The sequence below is a fragment of the Nelumbo nucifera genome, chromosome 3 (assembly GCF_055504915.1).
Source record: "Nelumbo nucifera cultivar China Antique chromosome 3, China Antique-T2T, whole genome shotgun sequence".
Lineage (NCBI taxonomy): Eukaryota > Viridiplantae > Streptophyta > Magnoliopsida > Proteales > Nelumbonaceae > Nelumbo > Nelumbo nucifera.
In genome coordinates, this window is record NC_142651.1 from 75,044,035 (window position 1) to 75,067,633 (window position 23,599).

At 38.5% G+C, this 23,599-nt stretch overlaps 2 protein-coding genes across 2 annotated transcripts in view; one reads left to right on the plus strand and one right to left on the minus strand.

The window, feature by feature from the left end:
- The first annotated feature begins 10,036 nt into the window (after positions 1 to 10,036).
- LOC104588342 (photosystem I reaction center subunit psaK, chloroplastic-like) lies at positions 10,037 to 11,603 on the plus strand. Its single transcript, XM_010246225.3, has 3 exons — positions 10,037 to 10,285; positions 11,026 to 11,106; positions 11,240 to 11,603. The coding sequence occupies exons 1-3, from the start codon at positions 10,187 to 10,189 to the stop codon at positions 11,465 to 11,467; spliced, it is 408 nt and encodes a 135-aa protein (XP_010244527.1). The 5' UTR covers positions 10,037 to 10,186; the 3' UTR covers positions 11,468 to 11,603.
- LOC104588344 (adoMet-dependent rRNA methyltransferase spb1-like) overlaps positions 11,588 to 23,599 on the minus strand; it is a 37,762-nt gene continuing 25,750 nt past the window's right edge. The window contains exons 4-13 of the mRNA XM_010246226.3: positions 17,946 to 17,993; positions 17,711 to 17,866; positions 17,531 to 17,577; positions 16,587 to 16,743; positions 16,423 to 16,484; positions 15,487 to 15,673; positions 15,290 to 15,379; positions 13,532 to 13,677; positions 13,328 to 13,457; positions 11,588 to 12,947 (exon numbers count right to left, since the gene is read on the minus strand). Coding sequence (XP_010244528.2) covers positions 11,925 to 12,947; positions 13,328 to 13,457; positions 13,532 to 13,677; positions 15,290 to 15,379; positions 15,487 to 15,673; positions 16,423 to 16,484; positions 16,587 to 16,743; positions 17,531 to 17,577; positions 17,711 to 17,866; positions 17,946 to 17,993 — 2,046 coding nt within the window. The 3' untranslated portion in view covers positions 11,588 to 11,924. The remainder of the gene's footprint in view (positions 12,948 to 13,327; positions 13,458 to 13,531; positions 13,678 to 15,289; positions 15,380 to 15,486; positions 15,674 to 16,422; positions 16,485 to 16,586; positions 16,744 to 17,530; positions 17,578 to 17,710; positions 17,867 to 17,945; positions 17,994 to 23,599) is intronic.

Consider the following 23,599-nt stretch of genomic DNA (forward strand, 5'->3'; position numbering starts at 1 on the left):
AATGAATCCATGAGTTTTGATCTATATGGTCACAAGATCTTTTTGAGAAAAAATTATCTCTAGTGTTTGATCACTAATGTTGTATCAACCCTTTCAAGCATTACGCCTGTACTTGTTTCTTTTGTAATACATAGTGCAGAGCATGCGATAGAGTGCAGCACAATTCTTCTGTACTTGTTTCTATTTTGGATTATTGATGAGTTGTTGATGCCGATAACAAACTTCTTTAGGATACTTGGACTATTGCAGAATGATTCAGATGGTCAAACTGTCTATGAGAAAGAAGAAGATGGTAGTCTTTGCAAATATGGACTACGAAGAACTCAAAACCTTGACAGAATGTAAGAAGAGACAAAAAGAAATTTGATATATGTACCTGAACTTGGTCATGTAGAAATTTGATATATGTCTTCTGGAAGTTGACCCATCTCATTTCTGCTAAATCTTTACTTCTCCATTTTTGGGTTTATGGAAAGAGAAGCTCTACAACAAAGAATCGATTTTTACTCTCAGAAAACCCTTTGGCCTTGAGAAACGTGTTGCCTTCAATTTTCAAAGCTGGAAGGGGAGAGAGAAACTTGCTTGCAAATTATTTTGGCGAGTGGGCATAATGATCCACGCTTGAGTCAGAGAGAGCGAAAGAGGGAGAAAGGGAAAACAGTAACTATAAGTTTGGAATTCAAAAGAACTGCTGGTACGAACCTCTTTCCTTCGTTGCGAAGAACAGAGGATTCCCTCGAGCTGTAGTGGTAGAGCATCGCTCAAAGAGGGGATTCGAGACCAACTCTCAGAGAGGCACGAAATAAAGAGAAATGTATAGTAATTTTTTTTTTTTTTTTTTTTTTGCAAAAGGAAAACACTCAACCTTTTCATGAAGGTAAACCGAACAGTACAGATGAGTATAAGCATGGGTTATAAGATATTTCATCTGGCCTTTACATGCTAGGTAGGCTAGTGTATGAGCGGACTTCTTATAGTTTCTGTTTATATGTACAAACTGTAGTTGATCAATAGTTGTGTCCAATGTAACTGGTCTATCCATCTCCTTGGTTGACTTCTATCTTGCAAAAAATCTATCAGCTGGGATGAGTTGTTGTATATCATGATCCTGGATATCTGAAGTTGGCTGATTATTTTTAGCCCTTGGATTAGAGACCAGAGTTCCATATCATAGCTGTCGATGGCCCAGCATGGTTCTCCTTCAGCAAAGACTGTACCTCTATCTGTGCAGAGAAATGTATACTAATTGATCGATGATCGATTACAAGTGTCACTCAAAATATATTGGATAAATTACAAAGGCCCTCCTTGTACTATGGGGTCAGTGACAAAGTCCCCCCTTTACTTATTTTGCAACAAAGACCCCCTTGACCGTTAAGTCTGATGACGGAAAACATTAAATTACCAAAATACTCCACTAAACTTTTTCTATCTTCTTTTTCTTGCCCTTTTTCTCTTAAAACCTATTTAACCTAGGAAATGGATATCTGGTCCTACAGATTGATTTTGTTTGTTTTGATTGATGGTTATCTTCCCTTCCATGATCAAAACAACATGGCCATGTACAAGAATATTCCGATGCCCTTGTTGGTTCATCCCAGAGCTTATTTAGCTCCTTTCTCGTCTTCTCAACACAAACCCCTTGACCAAAATAACAATTCCAAAAATCATGGAGAATCACTGGCTCAAGAAGGGATTCAAGTACATTAGATTCTACATGGAGAATGACCAGTTCCACAATGTCGAGGATGATGATGATGATGATGTTGAATCCGAGAGTCAAAGCTAGAGGTGCAGAGACAGCCAAAACCCGGATTGGCTAGACAGATGAGCTTAAACGCATTACTGCATTAGTTCAACATCATATCGTTTTCCCAGGGGGTTCGACCTCCTTGGTGACATTGATCAGTTTCTACATAACTAACTGGAAAAACTGAATTTAGCAAAGATTGAACTTGGAACCAAACTGAGGACAACTTTAGTGCCAATTGCCAAAGAGACAGCTTGCTGATAGGCCATCTCAAACAGAACTAATCCAGTATGAGCGCTGGTTCTCAGAATTATATGTTCAAATTCAGGAAGACCTCCGTCAAACTCGTAAATTAATACTATGCTACCTATAATGCTCTCTTGGAGAAATAAGAATTAATGCTAAAGGAAACATCCTTATTGAATTCAATAAATTCACAGTCAAGATGCCATTAATAGCACAACTGTTCTATGAAACTTTATCAACTCATTGGAGAGATTGTGAATGGTATATTAGATATAATGATGACTATAGAAGCATTCTTTGCTCTATAAATGGACTGAAATAAGTAAAACCGACCTTGAGTTGTTGATGTAAAATTGGCATCCATGGCTCTATTCCGACATTAGAGACCTTCAGAAACATCTCTTGCAGTTTTGTTATTTTCTCTCTTTCTTTTCTCTGTAAGAAAATGAACCAGAGAACACTTTGCTCCTTGCTGAACTGCAAAATCTGAAAAACAGAGTATAATGGGGACTCTTCTCTCTAGTCACAATTGCTCTAAACCAATGGATGGCTAGTGTGTGTGTGTATGGGGTTCTATTTGTAGAGTCTGAACCGCCTAGAGAGGGGCCTTCCTTCATGGTTAAAGAATTGTAAAACCAGAGGCTCCATCAACCTCTGTTTTACAAACCATTGGATATAAAACCATGTACTCCCTCTCTCAATGGGAGCCTTAGGTGGGCTTCTAGAATAGCTTGCCATTTCAGCAGCTAGTTGTAGTCATTATTGGGTCCCAGTTGCTAATTCATCTCAACCTATAAGTTCTAACAATCTCCCACTTAGCTGAGATGAATCTTTTTGTTTCTATTCAATTGAAATGACTATCCCAAATCATCAAAGTCACTTGAGATCTATTAATTTGACCCAGGACCATCGATGGTTATAGAGTTAGCAACTCCAACCAATATAAACAAACTGCATACAATGCTTAGACAACCTAAGCACGACCCATATATCTCTGTCTCATGTTATGTGTACATATTTAAATTGAGAGGAAGATTAGAAATATGTTTATCAAAATCAGTAATTTTATTGTGATCACATACAATGGTGTCAATAAGAATAATCACACTCAATACATATCCAATTTATCAAAACTGTCCACCAACCCTATGCGCACTACATGCTCCAAAAAGAGCTTGGGTGGGAGTTCCTTCGTTAATGGATCAGCTAGTATGAGTGTAGTATTAATATGTTCTATTGACACAATCTGATCCTGAACCCTTTCCCTCACAATGAGGTACTTGATGTCAATGTGCTTCGACCCTGTTCCTGTCATGTTATTTTTTGAGAAAAACACGACAGCAACATGAGGTACTTGATGTCAATGTGCTTCGACCCTGTTCTTGTCATGTTATTTTTTGAGAAAAACACGACAACAACATTATCACAATAAATCCTCATCGGTCTCTGAATCGAGTCCACTACTCGAAGACCTGAGATAAAATTACGCAACCATATGGCATGACTAGTTGCTTCATAACAAGCTATGGATTCTGCTTCCATAGTAGATGAAGCAGTTCTTGCAGTTTGTTTTGCACTTCTCCATGAAATAGGCCCTTCCACCATCATGAAGATATAACCAGAGGTAGATGCACGAGTATCCCGACATCCAGCAAAGTCAGAATCAGTATATCCTATTACCTCCAAATTTTATGAGTGCTTATAAGTGAGCATATAATTCTTAGTTCCTTGTAAATAGCACATGACTTTCTTGGTTGCCTTCCAATGGTCGATATCAAGGTTCTTTTGGTATCTTCCAAGCATACCAACAACAAATTCTATATCAGGACGGGTACACACATCTGCGTACATAAGACTTCCCACGGCTGATGCATAGGGAATGTTGTTCATCTACTCTTGCTCTAACTGGTTCTTAGGGCATTGAAGTAAACTGAATTTATCTCCCTTTACCATAGGGGGAGTAGTGCTAGCACAATTTTGCATGTTAAATCTTTTAAGTACTTTTTCTATATATGCTTTTTGGGTTAATCCCAAGATACTATGAGGCCGATCTCGGAAAATCTAAATGCCTAAAACATAAGAGGCTTCACCGAGATCCTTCATATCAAATTGTTTGATAAAAACCTTTTGGTCTGTGTAACATTGCAAGACTGTTACTAGCAATCAGGATATCATCAACATATAAGGTTAAGATGATGTGTCTACTTCCACTGACCTTCAGGTATATACATTGGTCAACAATATTTTTCTTAAATCCATAATTAAACAAAATATTATGGAATTTTAGGTACCATTGTCGAGATACCTGCTTTAGACCATAAATGGATTTCTTTAATTTGCATACTAAACCTTTCTTGTAGTCTACTTCAAAACCTTCTTGTTGTTGCATGTAGACTTCTTCATGCAGATCTCCATTTAAAAAGGTTGTCTTAACATCCATCTGATGCAGTTCTAGATCAAAATGAGCAACCAGGGCCATGACTATCCTAAATGAGTCCTTCTTTGACACTGGAGAGAAGGTCTCTATATAGTCTATTCCTTCTTTTTGAGTGTATCCTTTTGCAATGAGTCGGGCTTTATATCTTTCAGTGTTCCCCTTAGAGTCTTGTTTGGTTTTAAAAACCCATTTACAGCCTATTGGCTTAACTCCTTCAAGTAGAACAACGAGATCCCAGACATCATTGTTTTTCATGGATTCAATCTCATCCTTCATGGCTTCCAACCAATGAGTTGATTCCCTTGAGTTGATGGATTCAATCTCATCCTTCATGCTCACACTCAATTAAATAGACTTCATAGTCATTTGATATTGCCGATCTCCGAACTCTTTGAGATATTCTAAGTGGGATTTGTTCTTTCAGCTTTGTATTTTCAGTAATTTCATTATTCTTGACACCTTGTGTATCAGCTTCAAGAGGTTCAATTGGTATAACTCTTTCCTATATGACTAGTATAGGTATGATCACTGGATTTTCCTGAAAGGTGATCATGAAATAAAGCAACGATTTCATTAATTGATCATGAGGGTACTTGCCAATATTTTTGGAGAGTCAGTAAAGTGTTCTTCTACTGCCTTTAAATAATCCATTGCGCTTTCCTTTTTAGGAATTGCACCACGGGTTATAATAGAAATGATGCTCCTTATGATCATGAGACTCATGTGATTAGAACGTTCCCACTTTTCATAAAGTGCCTTTTGCTTACCAGTATTGGCACTAGTGATTTTAGTGGGTTTGTCTGTTCTAATTGCAAGATACAAATCCATGCACCCTAGAACAATCATAATCTGGTATTTCCACTTGTTAAAGTTTGTACTAGTTAATATTTTAATGCTTTATAGATAACCAGTAACCATTGCTAGATTAACAACTGCAAGTTTCATACAAAATGTGATCCCACATAAAATACACACACATCAATTATCTAACTTAAAAATGGGGTAATCATTAGTTAGATCTCATCAAGACCATTGCATAATCCTGATCAGGTCTTGACCCAAGATCGATGTAGGATATCGTTCCTCCATTGGGCTGAACGATAATTCTACAAATGATCTCGATGGTCCATACTAAGTAAGTGATTTTATCGGTTGGGTAAGCTCATCACCATTGGGTTACAAGTTTCCCCAAGAAGAACCCCTTATTTAGTCTTTCCATCCCACTCTAACTATTCAAGGTAATGTTCTTCCGTTGGGCCGATTTGCTACCCATCGTAGTTAAGTGCAAATATGTGACTTATTTATAGAGGAGAACCTCACAGTCACGTCCAAATAAAGACAATATATATAGGTTCATTTTGAACAAAATTTTGAACAAAATTACACAATAGGATCCTCTATGATCCTTCCAAATTTTAGCTCAATCCGAGGTCGAAAACCCCCTAAACCGGCCTCAAGAAGTCATCAATATGGTAGTGAACCGGAAGATCAGTCACTGAACTGGTCCAATATCTCCTTATCCAAAGGGTTCTTTTGTCTGAAATTTCATACATAATAGGGCCATAGGGTCTAGTGGGGGCCCACAAAATTTCAGCTAAATTGGAGTTCAAAAACCCCTTAAACTGGCCACATAGTTGTGACGTTGTCATAGTCAGTTGGGTTGATCCGAACCGGACCTGATCCAGACCGAACCGGTTCTGACAACTCCAATCCAACCCACACGAAATTAAACCGGTTCAAGCTAAAAACTCAAACCGAACTGGGTTGGACCGGTTGGAACGAGTCAAATCGAGTCAAACCGGAATCATGCACCATAAGTTTGTCGGGTCGGTCATCCGGGCACCCGACCCTCGAGCATCAACTTCTTCACCCGAATCTGTTGCTACAGTGTTCACTCGACCGAGCGAACATGGCAGCACCGAACGGGTGTTGAAGGGCGACTAGTAGACGACAAATTGATCAAAATGTCACCACCGACCACCCAAAAGGGCGGGTATAATGATGACTATAGAAGCATTCTTTGCTCTAGAAATGGACTGAAATAAGTAAAACCAACCTTGAACTGTTGATGTGAAGTTGGCATCCATGGCTCTATTCCGACATTAGAGACCTTCAGAAACACCTCTTGCAGTTTTGTTATTTTCTCTCTTTCTCTTCTCTGTAAGAAAACGAAACAGAGAACACTTTGCTCCCTGCTGAACTGCAAAATCTGAAAAACTGAGTATAATGGGGACTCTTCTCTCTAGTCACGGTTGCTCTCAACCGATGGATGGCTAGTGTGTGTGTGTATGGGGTTTTATTTGTAGAGCCTGAACCGCCTAGAGAGGGGCCTTCCTTCATGGTTAAGAAACTATAAAACCAGAGGCTCCATCAAACTCTGTTTTACAAACCATTTGATATAAAACCATATACTCCCCTCTCTCAGTGGGAGCCTTAGGTGGGCTTCTAGAATAGCTTGCCATTTCAGCAGTTAGTTCTAGACACTACTGGGTCCCAATTGCTAATTCATCTCAAGCTATAAATTCTAACATAGTAAACAAAAACTGGAAAGGATACAACTTGGGCTTCAAACGAAGTAGAAAGTTTGTGATGCCCTCTAGCAGAAATATACTGCAGCTATAGCAGAGCAAAGGCATTGCTCTTCCCTTCTTAAAGCTTTTCAAGAGTCAACATTTCGTGTAAAATGGCTTAATCACAATGGAGGCATTAATTCAAGCATGTTTTATGTTAAGAATGTAAATTAAAAAGAAAAGTTCAATATGCAGTTTATTATTATTTTTCTTTTCTTATTTTACTCCTTCACACTATCAAAAGCTCCATCTCCCTTTTGTTAGTGGGTTGATCCATCCATCACCACCGGGTCCCTTTTATTCTGTTAGTACAATTTCTTTGGAGTTTGTAGAGTTGTAACTCCGCCATGGCTGACAGTCTCGTTGCCACCAGATATCACTTCCTATTATATAAACAAAATTAATAACTTTTATAGAATCAGCGATGTGAGGAGAATAAACGGTAAAATATAGAAATCTGGTCTGGTGGGTGAGTAATTATTTTCCTTCTTTTTGAGTTTCACTTCACATACCATGATTATGGCCTTGATGTTGTCTCTAGGTAAGCCTTCTAATTCATTCTTTTTTTCATCTTCGTAATAAAAGGGTCCCCTTTATTTTGTTAATGTTCTCCATTAAATGTTCAAAACCATTGTTTTTTTGCCATTTCACCTAATTTCAATGAAGACAATGAACAATATAAAAAGGGTAGTTTGGACATTTAAAAAATTTTAAACAATCGGATGAATTTTTTTTTTGAAATTAACTAACAGAACATTAACAAAAAGGAGGTTTTTTGTCTAATGGCTAAAATTCAGGGGTCTTTGTCGCAAAAAAAAAGTACAGGGGGACTTGTCACTGACCCCATAGTACAAGGGGGGTCTTTATAATTTACCCAAATATATTTATAGAGGGCCGCCGCAGACCATTACAATGGAAAGTAAATAACAGAAAGGAAAAAGTTAATAAGAGGATTCAACTATCATATCTGAAAAATTTATGACCAATCAATTGGAATCATAAACCTAGTAGCCAATCAGGTGTTATTTATCATAAATGATTGCATTTGGCCGATCTCCAACAGTTTTGTCATGGACTCACATGCTTTTTACTTTGTTCTACCCTTGAACAAACTCTGTAACTAGGTAGAGGTTAGGGCTGCAACTTGGGCCGGGTTGGCCCGAACCCAACCCGAAAAAGTCGGGTTGGGTTGGGCTGAGTTAATGACTGGGTTAAGGTTAGGATTGAAATTCTTGAACCCGACCTTAGTTCGGGTTAGGTTAGGATTGACCCCCCAGGCAACCCGAACCTGACCCCCTATAGTACTAAACTACTAGTCTACTAGTCTACAACTCTACTACATGTCATATATATATATATATAGCATACACTTGATTTGTTTAGATGCATGATAGTTGTATAGCCCCCTACATACTATCATGCCTTTCTTTAAGTTATTCACAGGTACTTGACTACTTGTCTTTTCCTTTTGTCTTGTAATTTTTATGTATGACCTATCAAATAGATTCAAATTAGTTGCTTGATCCTATGAGTTGTTATTAGTGATTTTATTTTCATAATTTTATGTTTCATTGTTGATTTCATGAATTTATATTTTTGAGAAAAATTCTATCATAAGTCATAACTCATGATAAATAAATACTTATTTTTCTACTAGATTTTAAAGGATGAGAAGGTTGGGTTGGGCCCAACCCAACCCGAATTTTACATCGGGTTGGGTCAGGTTGGGTTAGGGTTGAAGGAATTAGTTAGGGTTAGGGTTAGGGTTGAGTAGGTTGGGTTGAAGGTTGGGTTGGGTTAGGGTTAGGGTTGGGGGTTTAGAACATAGGGTTGGGCTAGGATTGGCCTCAACCCGACCTAACCCGGCCCGACTTGCAGCTCTAGTAGAGGTAGTGAGCAAGTTATCGTTTCTACAAACCCCTCGACTATGGTCACTTCCGGATCTTTTGCCACGTGTCCTTTGCCGTCAATGACACGTATCAACTGCACAAAAACAATGGAGAGAAAATCAAAAATAGGTATTAACGAGTTCAGATAGGCAATTACTGAAAACGAAAGTTTGATCATCAAGGAAACATGGAAGTCGTGAAGCTCTCAGCAAACCTCATAGAGATATAGAGATATATGGAAAAGAAATAAATAATTTACGTAGAAAAATTAGAAAAAGAAAATTATATCATTGAGAAAAGATAAAAGGGTGTGAAAGTGAAACCGTATCTTTTATGGGCCGTTAAATTGTGGGCCTGAAAAAGATCCACAACGTAGTGTGAACTGGTATGACCTCATGGGTCATGCCATAGACTTGTACTTTGATCGAATTCAACATCCAAATCTGACGAGTCAGATTTCTAAATTTTGGATCATATTTCAGATTTTGTATTTTTTTGGTAAAGATCAGATTCAGTAATTAATAATTTCCCGAATTTTAATAGATCAGATGAGTTAAATGAGAATAAATCTGCACCCACAGAAGATGCCCCACATGTACATCTCAGCGTCTATTGAGAACATCTCATGAAGTTATTAGTGAGAGATGTTTCCAATACACGGTTAGAATATGCTGTGGGGCGCAGATGTAAATTCGAGTTAAATCCGTATCTAATGAATTAAAAAATAATCAAATCGGATGTTGGATTGGATATCAGAGTTTTGACAGCCCTAATAATCATGAATAAAAACATATAGGTAGAGAGATATTCCCAATTCTGTTGCAAGTAGCTGAATACAATATAAACACAATCTTGTGAGGACCGAATCCGATCTGGGTGGACCCCACTCTCATAACTCCTATCAGCAGATGTCCCCGTGTAGATCTTACGGTGATACAGTCCAATGCACCTAATATTTTATGGAACGCATGTATTGGAAACCAACCAACTAACCAACAATTTATCCTTGCTAGGTTTCTGAGGCACCTCACTGGTCACAACCTTATCCAATTGCCAAGAACAAATCAGAATTTTCCACGTCATACCCAAGTATCAAAATGTATCATGCCATGGCATTTTGAAGCCACATATCACAGCTTGTGGCTCTGCTGTAACGTCCACTTTTTCTCCAACGGTTTAAGAACTTCTGACATTCTGAAACCAGACTAGAGAGAGTAGAGAGAATCAAAATCATAAAAGGTAAAAAGGATTTACAGGGAGAGACTCTGCTTCTCCGATCATTCATTCAGTAGCCATGGCAGCTAAACTCGTCTCCCCAACTGCTGTGATGACTTCTCTCCCTCAATTCAGTGGGTTAAGGCCCAAATCACAAACTGCCCGTGCAGACAGCCTGGTGAGTTTTCACTTGCATTCCTTAGAAATTGGCAGTAAACCAGCTGATTGCATTTTGTTGCAGAAATTTTCAAGAAATCTCTTGGATCTGTTGCTTGTGTAGGTCAGATTCATTTAGCAAACAAGGCAAAGAAAAGGCTTGAGACTATGATATGGAAAAGATATGATATTTGAAAATCTTCTAACCAGTCAATTGGAATCATAAACGTGGTAGGCAATCAAGTGTCATTTACCAAACTTCATGGGTGGGTTTTGATTGGTCAAAACTCTTTCCATACCATATCTTTTCCGCATCATAGATTTTCCCTTTGGTAATATGTTGGATTCTTAAGATGTCTTTACTTCTTCGCTCTTCAGTAGTAAATTGATTAGGACTAGAACCATCTTCCCATGCCTTCAAATCTAGTAACAGTGCACGTTCAGATATTATGACAGAAATTCAAGTTTAACCACACAGCTGAGTAGATATAAATCTAACTTCAATTCCCCAGAAGTTTCATCTCCTTCACTCTGCTAATAGGTGACTCAGGCACTCAGCTAAGTATTCGAGGTTTTCTAATTGAAAAGCATAATTAGAATTAATTAGAAAGCAGAACAGGAATCGAAATATTTTCTGGGCTTCAAGGGATTTTGAAGAACTGTAGCTTTTTCTATGCAAAAATGGGGGAAAGCAACACTGTAGAGTGTAACTTCAGTGAAAATACAACTCTTTTGTAAACTGGCATGTAATTTCATTGGTAGGTGTCGTTTCAACCTATCAGAAGCAAGGGGAAGGGTGCTCTTGGTGCTCGTTGTGACTTCATTGGTTCACCCACAAATCTGGTAAATATTTCAGTAAGATTTGGCTACTGTGCACTTTTACTGCTTTAACCAAGTATAGATCCATCTACTCTCAAATAGAAAAGCAATGCCTAGATGATGCTTGAAGAAATTCTTTGTCCTCTGTTTTGAGCAGATAATGGTGACATCCACAACCCTAATGCTGTTTGCTGGAAGGTTCGGATTGGCTCCATCAGCCAACAGGAAGGCCACACCAGGGTTGAAGCTGGAGACGAGGGACTCTGGCCTGCAGACCGGAGACCCAGCTGGTTTCACCCTTGCAGATACCTTGGCATGTGGGACTGTTGGTCACATTATTGGTGTTGGGGTTGTTCTTGGCCTCAAGAACATTGGTGCATTGTAAATTTTTTTAGATGCTTTTCCTCTGTCATTCAGTTGTACCATGCACAAGAGTTTACATGTATGGAAAAGTTGTTTGTACCCAAAGCCTTTTTGTTGATTAACTTCGGCATAATAGATATGCCATACTTAGGCTTGAATCTGACTTTTTTTTATGAGAAAAAACAAACCAAACTAACAGAAATAAAAAACAAAAGGTCGTTCAACCGTTCAATACAATCAGGATGGCTGTCCCAGACTACACCATCATTATGTTCTTCACTAAATCTAAGAGAGGGCAGCTTATTAAAAGACCTGAATCTCAGATGCGCCTGAATGATGTATTTTTAATTAATCCATGGAATGATGAATCAATCCCCTTGGTCAAAACAGAGGTCTATTTTCCATGGGAAAAAAGAAAACACATCAAGTAATTCATCATCTCAATTTTTTTCTTTTTTTTTTTTCTGATCATACCTCAGTCATGCACCATGCACGTTATTCTTCATTCCCTTGTTTCCTTTCTTCCCCTTGTTCAAATGAAATTTTCTAGACCCTTTGCCACCTTTTCTGTTGTTTCCCCTCTTTGAATTGCCCTTCCCTTGCTTGCCCATTCCACTAGACCGTGAATCTTTCTTCATTCTACGATCAACTAGGACCTTCCCTTTGCCAGCCTTGACTTGGACTCCCTTCTTTGCGACCACATACTCCTTCTGGGGCTTCTTGGGCATTGCCTTCTTATAAAGTTGGTCAATCAACTTACTCTTTGATCGGTCAGAGATGTCTGTCTGGTCTGAAATGGCGTTTGCCTTCTGACGAACTTTTTCGAGCTTTTTCATTGCTAACCGCTTCTTCCGAGCTTTGGCCTCTGCCACCTTCTTAGCAGGGCGGGCATCTATTTCCTTAAACTGTGCCCTCATCGCAGCAATCTCTTCCTTGGTTACAGGCTTGATTGGCTGGTGATGTCTCTTTTCCTCCTCCACAAACCATGAGGGCAGACCCTCGTCATCAAACATGTACTTATTATAAGCCTCATCAAGGATCTGCTCCCTCTGCTTTTTCCTCAGCATCTTTCTTGCATATGCTAATATCTCAGCCTTTTTATCATCGTCTTCCTCATCCAATTCATCTGAAGAGGAGGATGAATCATCACTTGAATCTGTAGCTGGAGCAGGCACTATCTCAAAGTCCCCTTCTACCTTGGAATCTTGGGGACTCTGAATATCAGGTTCTTTCAAATTATGCATTGCATTTTCCTTATTCCTTTTTGCAATGGGAAGTTTTTCCTCGTCCAAATCTTCGTCCATTTCATCTTCACTTTCATTCTTTTCTAAATTATCTTCTTCCACTGCTTCAGTGAAGATATCCTGACTAAACCACTTCTCTGTCACTTGCTCTTGAGTTGGCCGTTCCTGCTCATTAAGTGGCACCATCAGAGGATTTGCTTCATCATTCTGGTCTTTGTCAGAGTCAGGATCTGAATGAACTAAATCATCATCACCACCCTGCAACATCAAAAGAAAATTGATGAAACAAAAATTAATTCTGCAACCCACACTGTAATGGCCTCCCTCCATGATAGTGCTAACAGGAGGGCCACTTCTTGTTCTTGGAAACAACCCATCTCTATGCATGCACTAGAACTAACATGCATCTCAGGGCAAGAAAACAAACAAAGATAGTGGTGGAGAAAAGATTACAGGACAAGATAATTGTTGCGGCAAGAAAATGAGTGAAGAACAAGGGAAATTAGACTCCATAGAAACAAAGACAACTTGAAAGGAAGCAGGTTCCAACTAACAAAGAAAAGGCATAAGACACAAGAACCAGAAGTTCTGCACGTGCAAGCAAGCATGCAACCAAAAAAGACAACCATGCTCCATACCTCCAATAGTTCATCCGTGTGTTTAGAATAAGCCCCCTTGGCACGTTTTCGCTGTTTTGTGCTTCCTCCCTTTCTATCCAAATATCGTTCATATGCTTGATCAAGGAATTCCTCTAGTTGATCATCATAACTGCAGACATAACAGTATTTAGTTAATGTTTACTTTCACGATTACTCAAGAAGGATAGAGGGCCTATAAATCACCGTTTTTGTTCTTCATCAGTGTCAGCATCACTGAATGAAGCTTCTTCAACTTCATCCATGCGCATGTCTTCATTATCACTATCTCCAATATCACCATTCATGTCATTGGCTTCCATGGAACCAACAGCTATCAGGTCTTTCTTTCCCTGAACATTGAAAATGGCACATTACAATGACTTAATACTTATGCATGCACATAATACACACACAAAAAGCCATAAAGTTGACAAGTCTCCACTAGTATTTTCTCAAAATGTCAAGGTATGAGGCTATACATTTCAATTGCCTAAAGCGTGATTGTGGAGCCTCTTCTAGTTGCAATAAATCCTTCTATATTTTACTCTGGCAATGAGAATCAGCTTGAATAAATCCCAGTTGGACTTAATTCTTAGGAAAAGCAAATACCATTAACATTTTCCTTTTGATTTTTCATATCATAAAGGCCACAGCATGTTTATGAGGCTTGACAGCTTTGATTTGAAGTGTGATATGATTTGTATTCTCATTCTCACATCATGAGTATGTGGGGGTGGAGGCAGGGGAGATAGGGAATGAGGTCGGGTTAGGATAGTTCCTTTGCCCTAATGGACTTGTTTTGTTGGTGTGATTTCACATTTGGAGGGAGGCTTTGATCCCTTTTTTTATATAAATGAAAAAATTAAATCTATTCAAGAAGGAAAAAGAAGGTGCAAAGGAGTTAAGGAGGTGATGAGAAATCACCCAGCCCCAAAGAACAAGAAAAATCCAACCCAACACAAATGGAGACACCACTACCAGCAAGCCCTGAAAAACAACAGAAGAACAACCACCCAACCCTTAACAGAAAACACAAGACCCCCAAAAATAAAAGTACTTCAAAACCCTAAAACCCTTACCGATTACCACCCCACCCAACAAAGCAATACTGTTACCACTAAAAGATCTGAATTGCCCCAACCCTTCTCCATTGACTACAGATTAACATCATCCCTTGGAGAACCTCATTACTTCAAAACCTTCTTTGTTTTCTTCATCTTCTTAACAGGACCCGGTCCAAATAAGCCCCCCCTTCGGTCTGGCAAACACCTTTGAAACCTGAACTGCTTTTTGATTTTTCTGTCGTCCACCAATAAGGAGGAGGCTTTGATCTTTATTGGTGGATGGGCCCCAAGAGTCCTAGCTAGGTTGTTTGTCGGGTGGTTTTTTTGTCTCTGGAGAATTTTGTATACGATTTATGTCTTTGCTCATCAGCCCAGTTAGTCTTTTTGTTAATGGGCCTCTTCTCTTGTATCTTCTTTTTTTCCTTTTAACAAAATTTACTTTTATCTTCAAAAAATGAGTATGATATGCTTCACCCATGCACATCAAGGCTCACACCTCAGACACCTTTGTCAGGGGTGGCTTTTTCATTTTTCCGGGGGATTTTGTATATGATATATGAATTTAAAAAGTTGTCCAAATCTATGACATGTGATTTGTATGTGTAAGTGTACCTGGTGCTAGCAGCGGCCAACTTTAAGGCAACATCTGAAGCACCAAAGGGGAAGGGATTTTTTTTTTCTTTTTTCTGTTGTTACTGTTCAGATGTGCAAAAGGAGGGGATATTAACTCAAAGCTTCTTGTATCATAACTCAAATTATCAAATTCTATGTCATAACTTGAGTTACCAAAGAGTGAAAAATATTGGCTAATTTTCAAAAATTTTAACACCGAACAGGAAATCTCACTCAAAGAGATCAACACTAAAAAGGAACAAGCTGAGCCTAAACACAAACAAACCTTGATAGATGAAAGAGAAAATAACTCTTTGTCAATGTAACCATCAGCCATTGCATCTATTTGCATCCCTGTTGCCTTGCGAGATTTGTCCTGGAAGTTTAAAATCAACAAGCCAATAAAGGTCAACAAAAATTACATTCTCATGGAAGCATCTTGTAGGAGATCTTTGAAAATGTATCTTGAATAGAAATATAGACCTTCGCTTGTCTTTTGGCAAGAAGCTTCTTTGCACGTTTCTTTTTGCGTTCCATAGCATATGACAACTCCTCCATTTCATTGAGAATCCTTTCATCTTCATCATCCTTATTACTATCTTCATCATCTCCAGCTGTATAAGTAGCTTTCTGTGAGGGGGATAGGGCTTTTCTTATGTGCATCCTCCACCTAAATGCACAAATACACATTGTGATATACGCAAATACATATACAGTGGAAAAAAAAAAGATTATTAAAAATAAATAACCAAAGAAGACTATCAGGGAAGGGAGGATATGGAAGAGAAGGTTGTTAGTGACTTTGAGATTTCCACCCTTCACTTTACACATAAAGCACCAATTTGGGGACAAGATCATAAAAGGTTTCTTCTTTTGCAAGTTTTCCACAATATTGATCTCACCATAAAAGGCTTCCCAATAGAACACAGCTATATTTTAGGAGGTATTGCCTCTTGACCAGATTTCTTTAATGGGAAAGACCTAAGTGGAGGGGGTGGAACAGAGGAATTTAAAGATGTACAAGTGAAAGAGCGAACCGGTGTTAGAGACCAAATTCTTTTATTAGGACTAGGGAGTCCAAACACACAAAGTCTAGAAGCAAGAGATCTGAAACAGAAGCAGATTCATCATCCCTTAAACCTCTTCGAAACCCAAAATCCCAGTTTAAAGCCAAAGGAAGAACCAGGGGGAGAGGAACCTTGAGATAGGTTTCTTTTTAAAGAAGGAGATGGAATAGAGGGAAGGGAAAAGGTCTTTTAGGGGTTGAGTGCCCACCCAAATATCTTCCCAGAAAAGAACTGAGTTTCCAGAGCAAGCATGGCATGGGTATACTATTATGTTAAGCCAAATAAACATTCAAAAATAAGCATTATTACACTCATCAAAAACACATAAGAGAAAGAGAATATCATGACTAACTTCAAAAGATGCTTGAAGTCCTGCTTTCCCAGAACACGTAAATCTTCACATAGAGTTTTAATCTAGGAGAAAGAGACCCATAGTTAGTTGAAACACTTCCAAAAGGACGACAATACATGGGATAGCAGCAGCTAAACAAAAATGGCAACAAGAAGTAAATTCACCTCTTCTGTTGTTAAACTATGATCCTTTATGCATAAGCAAGCAGGATTGTCAAAGGAGATAGAAGTAACAGAACCTAAAATATCAAGTGGAGTCTCAGACCACACAAAATCTGAAGCCAAACAGATCTTCCTTAAAGTTGTATTTCCATCCTCATACCTGCAGTTAAGAATAGCAGCAGCAACTGAAACTTCATTGCTTTTTCTAATACAACTCCAAATTTATTCATGAGTACATCATATACATAATCACAATAATAGTAGGGAGAAGTAATACATGATTTCCTCAAAAGGTAGAAAACAAAAGAACGGAAAATTTCATGTCATTATATCAGTATGCATATTCATGACATGAAGTACGCAACCTAGATCCTGTCCCCTCTTCTGTTATATCCCCCCCTTATCAACAAAAATTCCCTTCTTGTAACATGGATGTTTATCAAGCATTTTTAAACCTTAGAATTGCAAATTAACATGTTCCTTTGAGCATACTCACCAAAAGAGGTAAAAACAAAGTAAGAATATTGTTAGAGTCGGCTGTAGAGGGGTAGTATAGGCAAATTACATTAAGTTATATGTTGGATGTAATTACAAGTAGGTCTTAAGTTAGCTGAGCTCTCACTTAAGTGAGGGCACAAGAGTAATTCAGATTTGTTTTTTAGAAAGGTATAAATAAAACCTGGCCGACTAGAGAGAGCAGTTCTTTAGTTTGACTAGACCTTTTTTCTCTTCTCTTCTTCTCCTCTCTTCTCTTCTCTCTACTGTTTCTACAGGTTCCTCTTCTCCTTATTATTTCGAAATATAAGAACACTATATACCTGAATTCTATCAAATATGAATAGGAGCAGTAATTACCACTATTGATTAATATTAGAGTCAGCAAGATGCTGTTCACAAAATGACAACCAACTCAAAGCAATAAAATTCATGCTAAAAAGAGAATTTACCCATCACGGTGTCTCTTTTGCTTGGTTCCTCTGAGAACATCCACTACCTACACCAGGATAGTTTATAACAAAAAACTCAATGTTATTGATAAAAAAACAAGAAACTCAATGTTAAATCATAGCAGGAGAAGAACAGAAAAGTAAATAAGCAAATGACACTGATAAGTTAAAATAAAGTACCTTGGGGGGCTCTATGACCCCTTGAAATAGGAATTTCACATCAAGAAGACGTGGATCAATCTTTGCAGGGGCCTTGTAGTTCAGAGCAACTACATAAATCTCCGCAGATGCTGAACGGCTGGCAACTGGTTTGGTGACCTCAACCTTACCAAATAGCTGTTAATGAAAACCCAGAATTAGACATTCATACCAACTATAGGAATATAATCATGTCCCAAAACAAAAGAAACTTCACCTGCTTGAGACAGTAGAGGATCGCATTGTAGTCCTGTGACCTAAAGACCTATAAACAGAATGAAAAGATAAGAATTCCAAGCATAGCATTGAGAAAAGAAATGAAGAAAATTTCAGAGAGAACACATAACCAAGTTCCAGTTAATGGAGATAGCAAAGAAATGGATTGTTTAAATTTGTTGGTGGCTTATTGATTCCCGATGAGGATGAATTGGCAAACACCACATCTTTCAAGGTTAGACCAGTGTTTTAAAAGCACAAGGTGCAAAAAAGGCGCAGGGGTCAATTTACGCCTGAGGCGCAAGGCGAGGTGTGTGTCTCTTTAAACAAGGCACAAAAATAAAAATAAAATAAAATAAAATAAATGTTTTAAAAAACCTATTATCTAATATTAAAATACATAAATATAACATGTAAAGCATATTCAAATGAGAATTTAAAAATAAAATCGTATATAAAACATTTTTCAAGCATATAAAACCCACAATCTCTTTTTTTCTCAATTGCATTACTTCAAGTAGCTAACATGATGTAAAACATATTACATTCCTGATTCTACGAGCCGCCTTCGTACCACACCCCTCGAGGCAAGCCCAAACAAGTCCATGTTAGGTCTTAAATTCTTAGTTCTCACACAGAAAATACTGATTTTATAGTTTTTATTGCTTCTTAAGAAGACATTTTATTAGGATGAATGAACAATATTACCAAATAGGGGTGTAGCATGGGGGTCCGGGGGCAGAGCCCCCGGCCCAGCCGCTAGACAAAAAAAAAAGCAAAAAAGCGTCAATGTTTCAAAAGGTGTATGCCTAGGCTGAGGTGCACCAGGCACATGCCTAGGCGCACCAGGCGTATGCTTAGGCTGAGGCTGAGGTGCACTAGGCGCACGCCTGCCTGGTGCGCCTTTTGAAAGGGGTGCGCCTAGGACTTGGGCAAGGCACCTACCCTGAAATGCGCCTTGCCTGTACGCCTGGGTACACCTGAGGCGCGCCTTTCAAATCACTGGGTTAGATTGATAGGCAATGCTATGTTTCCCTTTATTTTACAAAGCATAGGTAAGGCAGGAAACCATTCTTCAATGGAAATTGTAGATGGAACATGATCCAGAACTTATATTAAGATTGAAGAAGTCCATTGGTGGGTTGTTTCAAAGGTTTAGCATCATTCTTGACCTTTTTTCGAATGTGTAATGGGTATTCATTTACATGCTTAGGGTTTGTGTACATTCGAGGCCATTAGGAATCCATGTTAATTATATTACAGGAATGTCAAGATGATGTTAGTGGAATTTTGTGATAACATAAGTGATATCCCACCAGAAATGGAGTTGCTCTATGAAGTGAATGGCTACCCCAATAATTCATGATTAAAGGAAAAGATATTGCATGGATTAAAAATTCCCAAAAATGCTACGATAGACACTATGCATGAAAGGCAGAGAAGAAGGGCAATGAAGCTTACCAGATGGGTAGTGAAGTCTTACAGTTGGGACAATGTAGTGGAAGAAGTGCAATGATGTTTTAGATATTTTAGAAGACAATGGAACACAGGTGGCTGAAAATAAGGGCAAGGGAATTTCTGGAAAGTTGGATTGAAGAAGTGGGGCCCAGGATTTTGAATTTAAAATTCAAAATATTAGTCAGGTAAAGCAAACAGGGAGTTGGTAAGTTCTTTCTAATAAATGGTGGCTCACCAGAACCAAGGGCTATAAAAAAATCCCAAGGACGGGACCTAGTTCTATGATTTTCTTCTTTTTGGGTTAGTAATGGTTCTATGATTCTTTATAGGCTATTAGATGCTTAGGTTAGTTCTATGATGCCAATCAAAGGATACAAACATCAGGTTTACAAGGTAGGACTTAGGAGATGGGAAGACTTGAGAGATAACTCTGATAGATTTAAAGAGGGTATTGAAGATATTAAGTATGAAAAATGGGTGTGGAAATTTCAATCGAAGGGATATGGTAAAGATGGAATGATATTTTGAGTGGGTGAGGATATTAGGGAGTAGGTTACTGCCAAATACCCAATAATGGAAGAAATAAAAAATAAGGGTAAGAAAGGTTATTCATTTAGATGGGAAGGTTAAGGGTCTAGGGAAGTGGACAAAGTGGAATGCTTGTCCACCACTTCTTGTTGTACTTAATCTTCTAATTAATTAATGAATCTGCGTTTTTTTTTTTTTTTGATCAATAACTCTGAATTCTTTCATTAATTAAGATGCTTTAGGATACAACAAGAAGTTGCAAAGAAATCAGCATAGAAGCTGACCCAGGACAGAATTACAAATGTGCCCAAAACATATCTGTTCTTTGAACCCCTTGCTTTGCTAAGCTATCAGCCAAACTGTTGGCCGATCTCCTAACCCAATCCACCTGAATAGACATATTCCTTGACATCCATTTGAACCTTCTGAAATCATTCTTCGGCTTCCAGGTCACTCCTTCCCCTTTCTACAACCATTTTATCACAGTTTTTGAGTCTCCCTTAATGATCAGTCTATTAATCTCCAGCTCTTTGGCCTTCTCAACCCCATACATTGCAGCTAGAAACTCTGCCCTAGCCACATCACCCTCCTCCACAGGACCAGAGAACAGAGCAATAATGGAACCATTTTCATTTCTAATGCCCCCCCAATACCTGAAGGGACTGGGTTACCCACCCACACAACTCCCATCGAAATTCAGCTTCTTCCAACCCTCTGTTGGAGGGGACCAGGTCTCACAAAACTGTTGCCTCATAGATGATGAAGCAGCAATAAGTCCCCAAACCCTGAAAAAGTCTTCAACTTTAAGATCTGAGAACAGCTTTAAGCTTTTTACCCAATGTGTCACCCTCAATGTTATTGTTTCATCTAAAGCTTCCTTGCATTTTTTTTTTACTTTCAAATATTCTATCATTTCTTTCCTCCCAAATGGTCCAAAGTATTGCTGCTCTAGTGCACCTCCACAGAATCCTTCCCCTCTTTGTCTTACCACTGAAACCATTAGGGTTGAATAAATCTTCCATCCTGTCAGGAGAGGACCAACTGCACCCAAAAAGAGAAGTAAACCAATTCCAAATAAAACTGACAAAAGAGCATGATAAAAGATGGTGGAATACAATCTCACCATTCAACTTACACAGGTCACACCAATTAGGGGACAAGCACCAAATTGGTCTTTTCCTTTGAAGTACATCAAAGGTATTAATACAACCATGAAAGACTTCCCAACAAAAAACACTGATTTTAGGGGGAATAGGATGACACCAAATTTCTTTGACTGGAAACTGAATAGAAGACTGTGGCAACCATCAAATGTAGAAAGGATTTACAAGAAAAAGATCCATCAAAATTATGACCCCAAATTCAAGAATTTGACCCACCTTCCCCCAAGAAAACTGAATTCAGCAATTCTAACAACTCAGAGACTGCAAACAGTTCAGACTCTCTAAGATTCCTATTAAAACCAAGGTTCCAATTCAATCCTGGAAGGTGAGAATGCTGGTTTAGGAAATCGGAAATAGGCTTACCTTTGAACCTAGAGAGATCACAAAGAGAAAGAAATTTCTCCCCTAAAAGAGTATCCCCAATCCACAAATCCTCCTAGAATCTGATTTTACTACCAGAATACAAATCATACCTGATAAAATTAAGGAACGTAGGGAGTATATCATGGATGGCCTTCCAGGGAGCAGCCAAGTTAGCCCTACGGAGACATCCAGCATCCCATCTGTTGCACGACATGCAATGAATGCTTGCAACCACTTTGTGCCATAATTTCTCATTTTCATTTGGAAACCCCCAGAGCCATTTTCTCAACAAAGCCTGATTCTTCATTCTAACATTATCTATTCCAAAACCCCCTTCCTCTTTTAGTTTCCTCACCTTCTCCCATCTAACCAAATGATCCTTCTTTTTTCCCCTAGCTCCCATAGAAAATCGCTCATGATTTTTTCAACTTTCCTCACTATCCTTTGTGGCATCCTGAACACTGACATGTAGTACATTGGGATATTTGCTAAAGTGGATTTAATTAGGGTTATTCTCCCCCCCCCCCCAATGAGATATAATTTCTTTTCCACACCGCCAATCGTTTCTCTATCCTTTCCACCACCGAAGACCAAAAATTAGCAAATCTAGGATTATCTCCAAGGGGTAAACCCAGGTATTTCATTGACCACTCACCTTTCTCACAACCTAGAGAACTTGCCAAAAATCTCACATCATCCTCTTCAATGTTGACTCCAACCAATAATCTCTTTGACCAATTAATCCTCAAATTAGACATCCTCTCAAAGAGATTCACAACCATCCTCTGATTTTCCACTCCCTCCCTACTTTCTTCATCACAAAAAATAAGAATGTCATCTACAAACTGTAAATGAGTTACTAAAACGTTGTCCCTCCCAACTGACCACACCATTTGCTTTTGAAATCAATTTACTTAATGCTTCAGCAATCAGGGTAAATAGAAAAAGAGAAAGGGGGTCACCCTACCGAAGCCCACGGAATCCTTCAAAGAAATCATACACTGTCCCATTAACTATAACTGAATAATGACAAGTTTGCAGGCATCCCATGATCCATTTACACCACATGTTTCCGAACCTACATCTCATAATTTCAATCAAGAAATTCCAATCCACTAAGTCATAGGCTTTTTCCAGATCTAGCTTGATAGCCACCCCCTTCCTTACTTAATACTTCAGCAATCAGGGTAAATAGAAAAAGAGAAAGGGGGTCACCCTACCGAAGCCCACGGAATCCTTCAAAAAAATCATACACTGTCCCATTAACTATAACTGAATAATGACAAGTTTGCAGGCATCCCATGATCCATTTACACCACATGTTTCCAAACCTACATCTCATAATTTCAATCAAGAAATTCCAATCCATTAAGTCATAGGCTTTTTCCAGATCTAGCTTGATAGCCACCCCCTTCCTCTTTGATCTTTTATGAGCCTCTACGCATGTTGTTGATCAAAAAGAAGGTTAAAAGGGTCTACAAACCATAAAACACTTAACATCAAGGAGAGAGGCATCTAGCAGGCTGCTAATAATAGTTGTCAAGGCATCAACTATTGCAACAAGGTACACTTGGTAGGGCACCCATCCTGAATGTCATGAATTATGTTAGAAAGTCAGCCATCCAGGCAACAAGATGCCTGCCCAAGCAAAAAGACAACCAATATGCCTTGATAACTATGCATGCAATAACCAATAAAGGAAAAGACAAGGCATTAATCACCAGTTCCAATGATGGTGACTAGAAGGCTGAAGATTATGGGTATGGGCTTGTCCATTTGCTCTGACATCTGTCATCTGAAAGTTCAATAATTACATTAAGAGGTATATTGGTATTGGTGAACTTTTCTACTCTGAATGCAAAGAATGTTGTTCCGAATTCTGAAAATTGTCAAATGTCCATTTTAACCCCATATATGAGAACTTTTGTTTGCTTTTTAGGGGTATCATTAGAAAACAAAAAGTTATAAGATTCCACTTTAAGAGATCAGAGATAAGAGGCAACAAACACCCATTTTCCTCTTAAAGTTACAAGCTTCCTCTTAAGAGATAAGAGTTAAGAGGAAACAAAAAAGCAAAATATTTTATCCCAGAAATGGAGAAAAGGTTCGTGGAGGTAGGAAGGTGGAGAAGAAACCTGAAGGT

What these genes read in the sequence shown, in the direction of transcription:
- LOC104588342 (XM_010246225.3), top strand. Translation starts at nt 10,187, where the DNA reads ATGGCAGCTAAACTCGTCTCCCCAACTGCTGTGATGACTTCTCTCCCT. An exon ending in CTGCCCGTGCAGACAGCCTG is followed by an intron (nt 10,286 to 11,025) that starts GTGAGTTTTCAC and finishes TTTCATTGGTAG; the next exon opens with GTGTCGTTTCAACCTATCAG. An exon ending in TTGGTTCACCCACAAATCTG is followed by an intron (nt 11,107 to 11,239) that starts GTAAATATTTCA and finishes TGTTTTGAGCAG; the next exon opens with ATAATGGTGACATCCACAAC.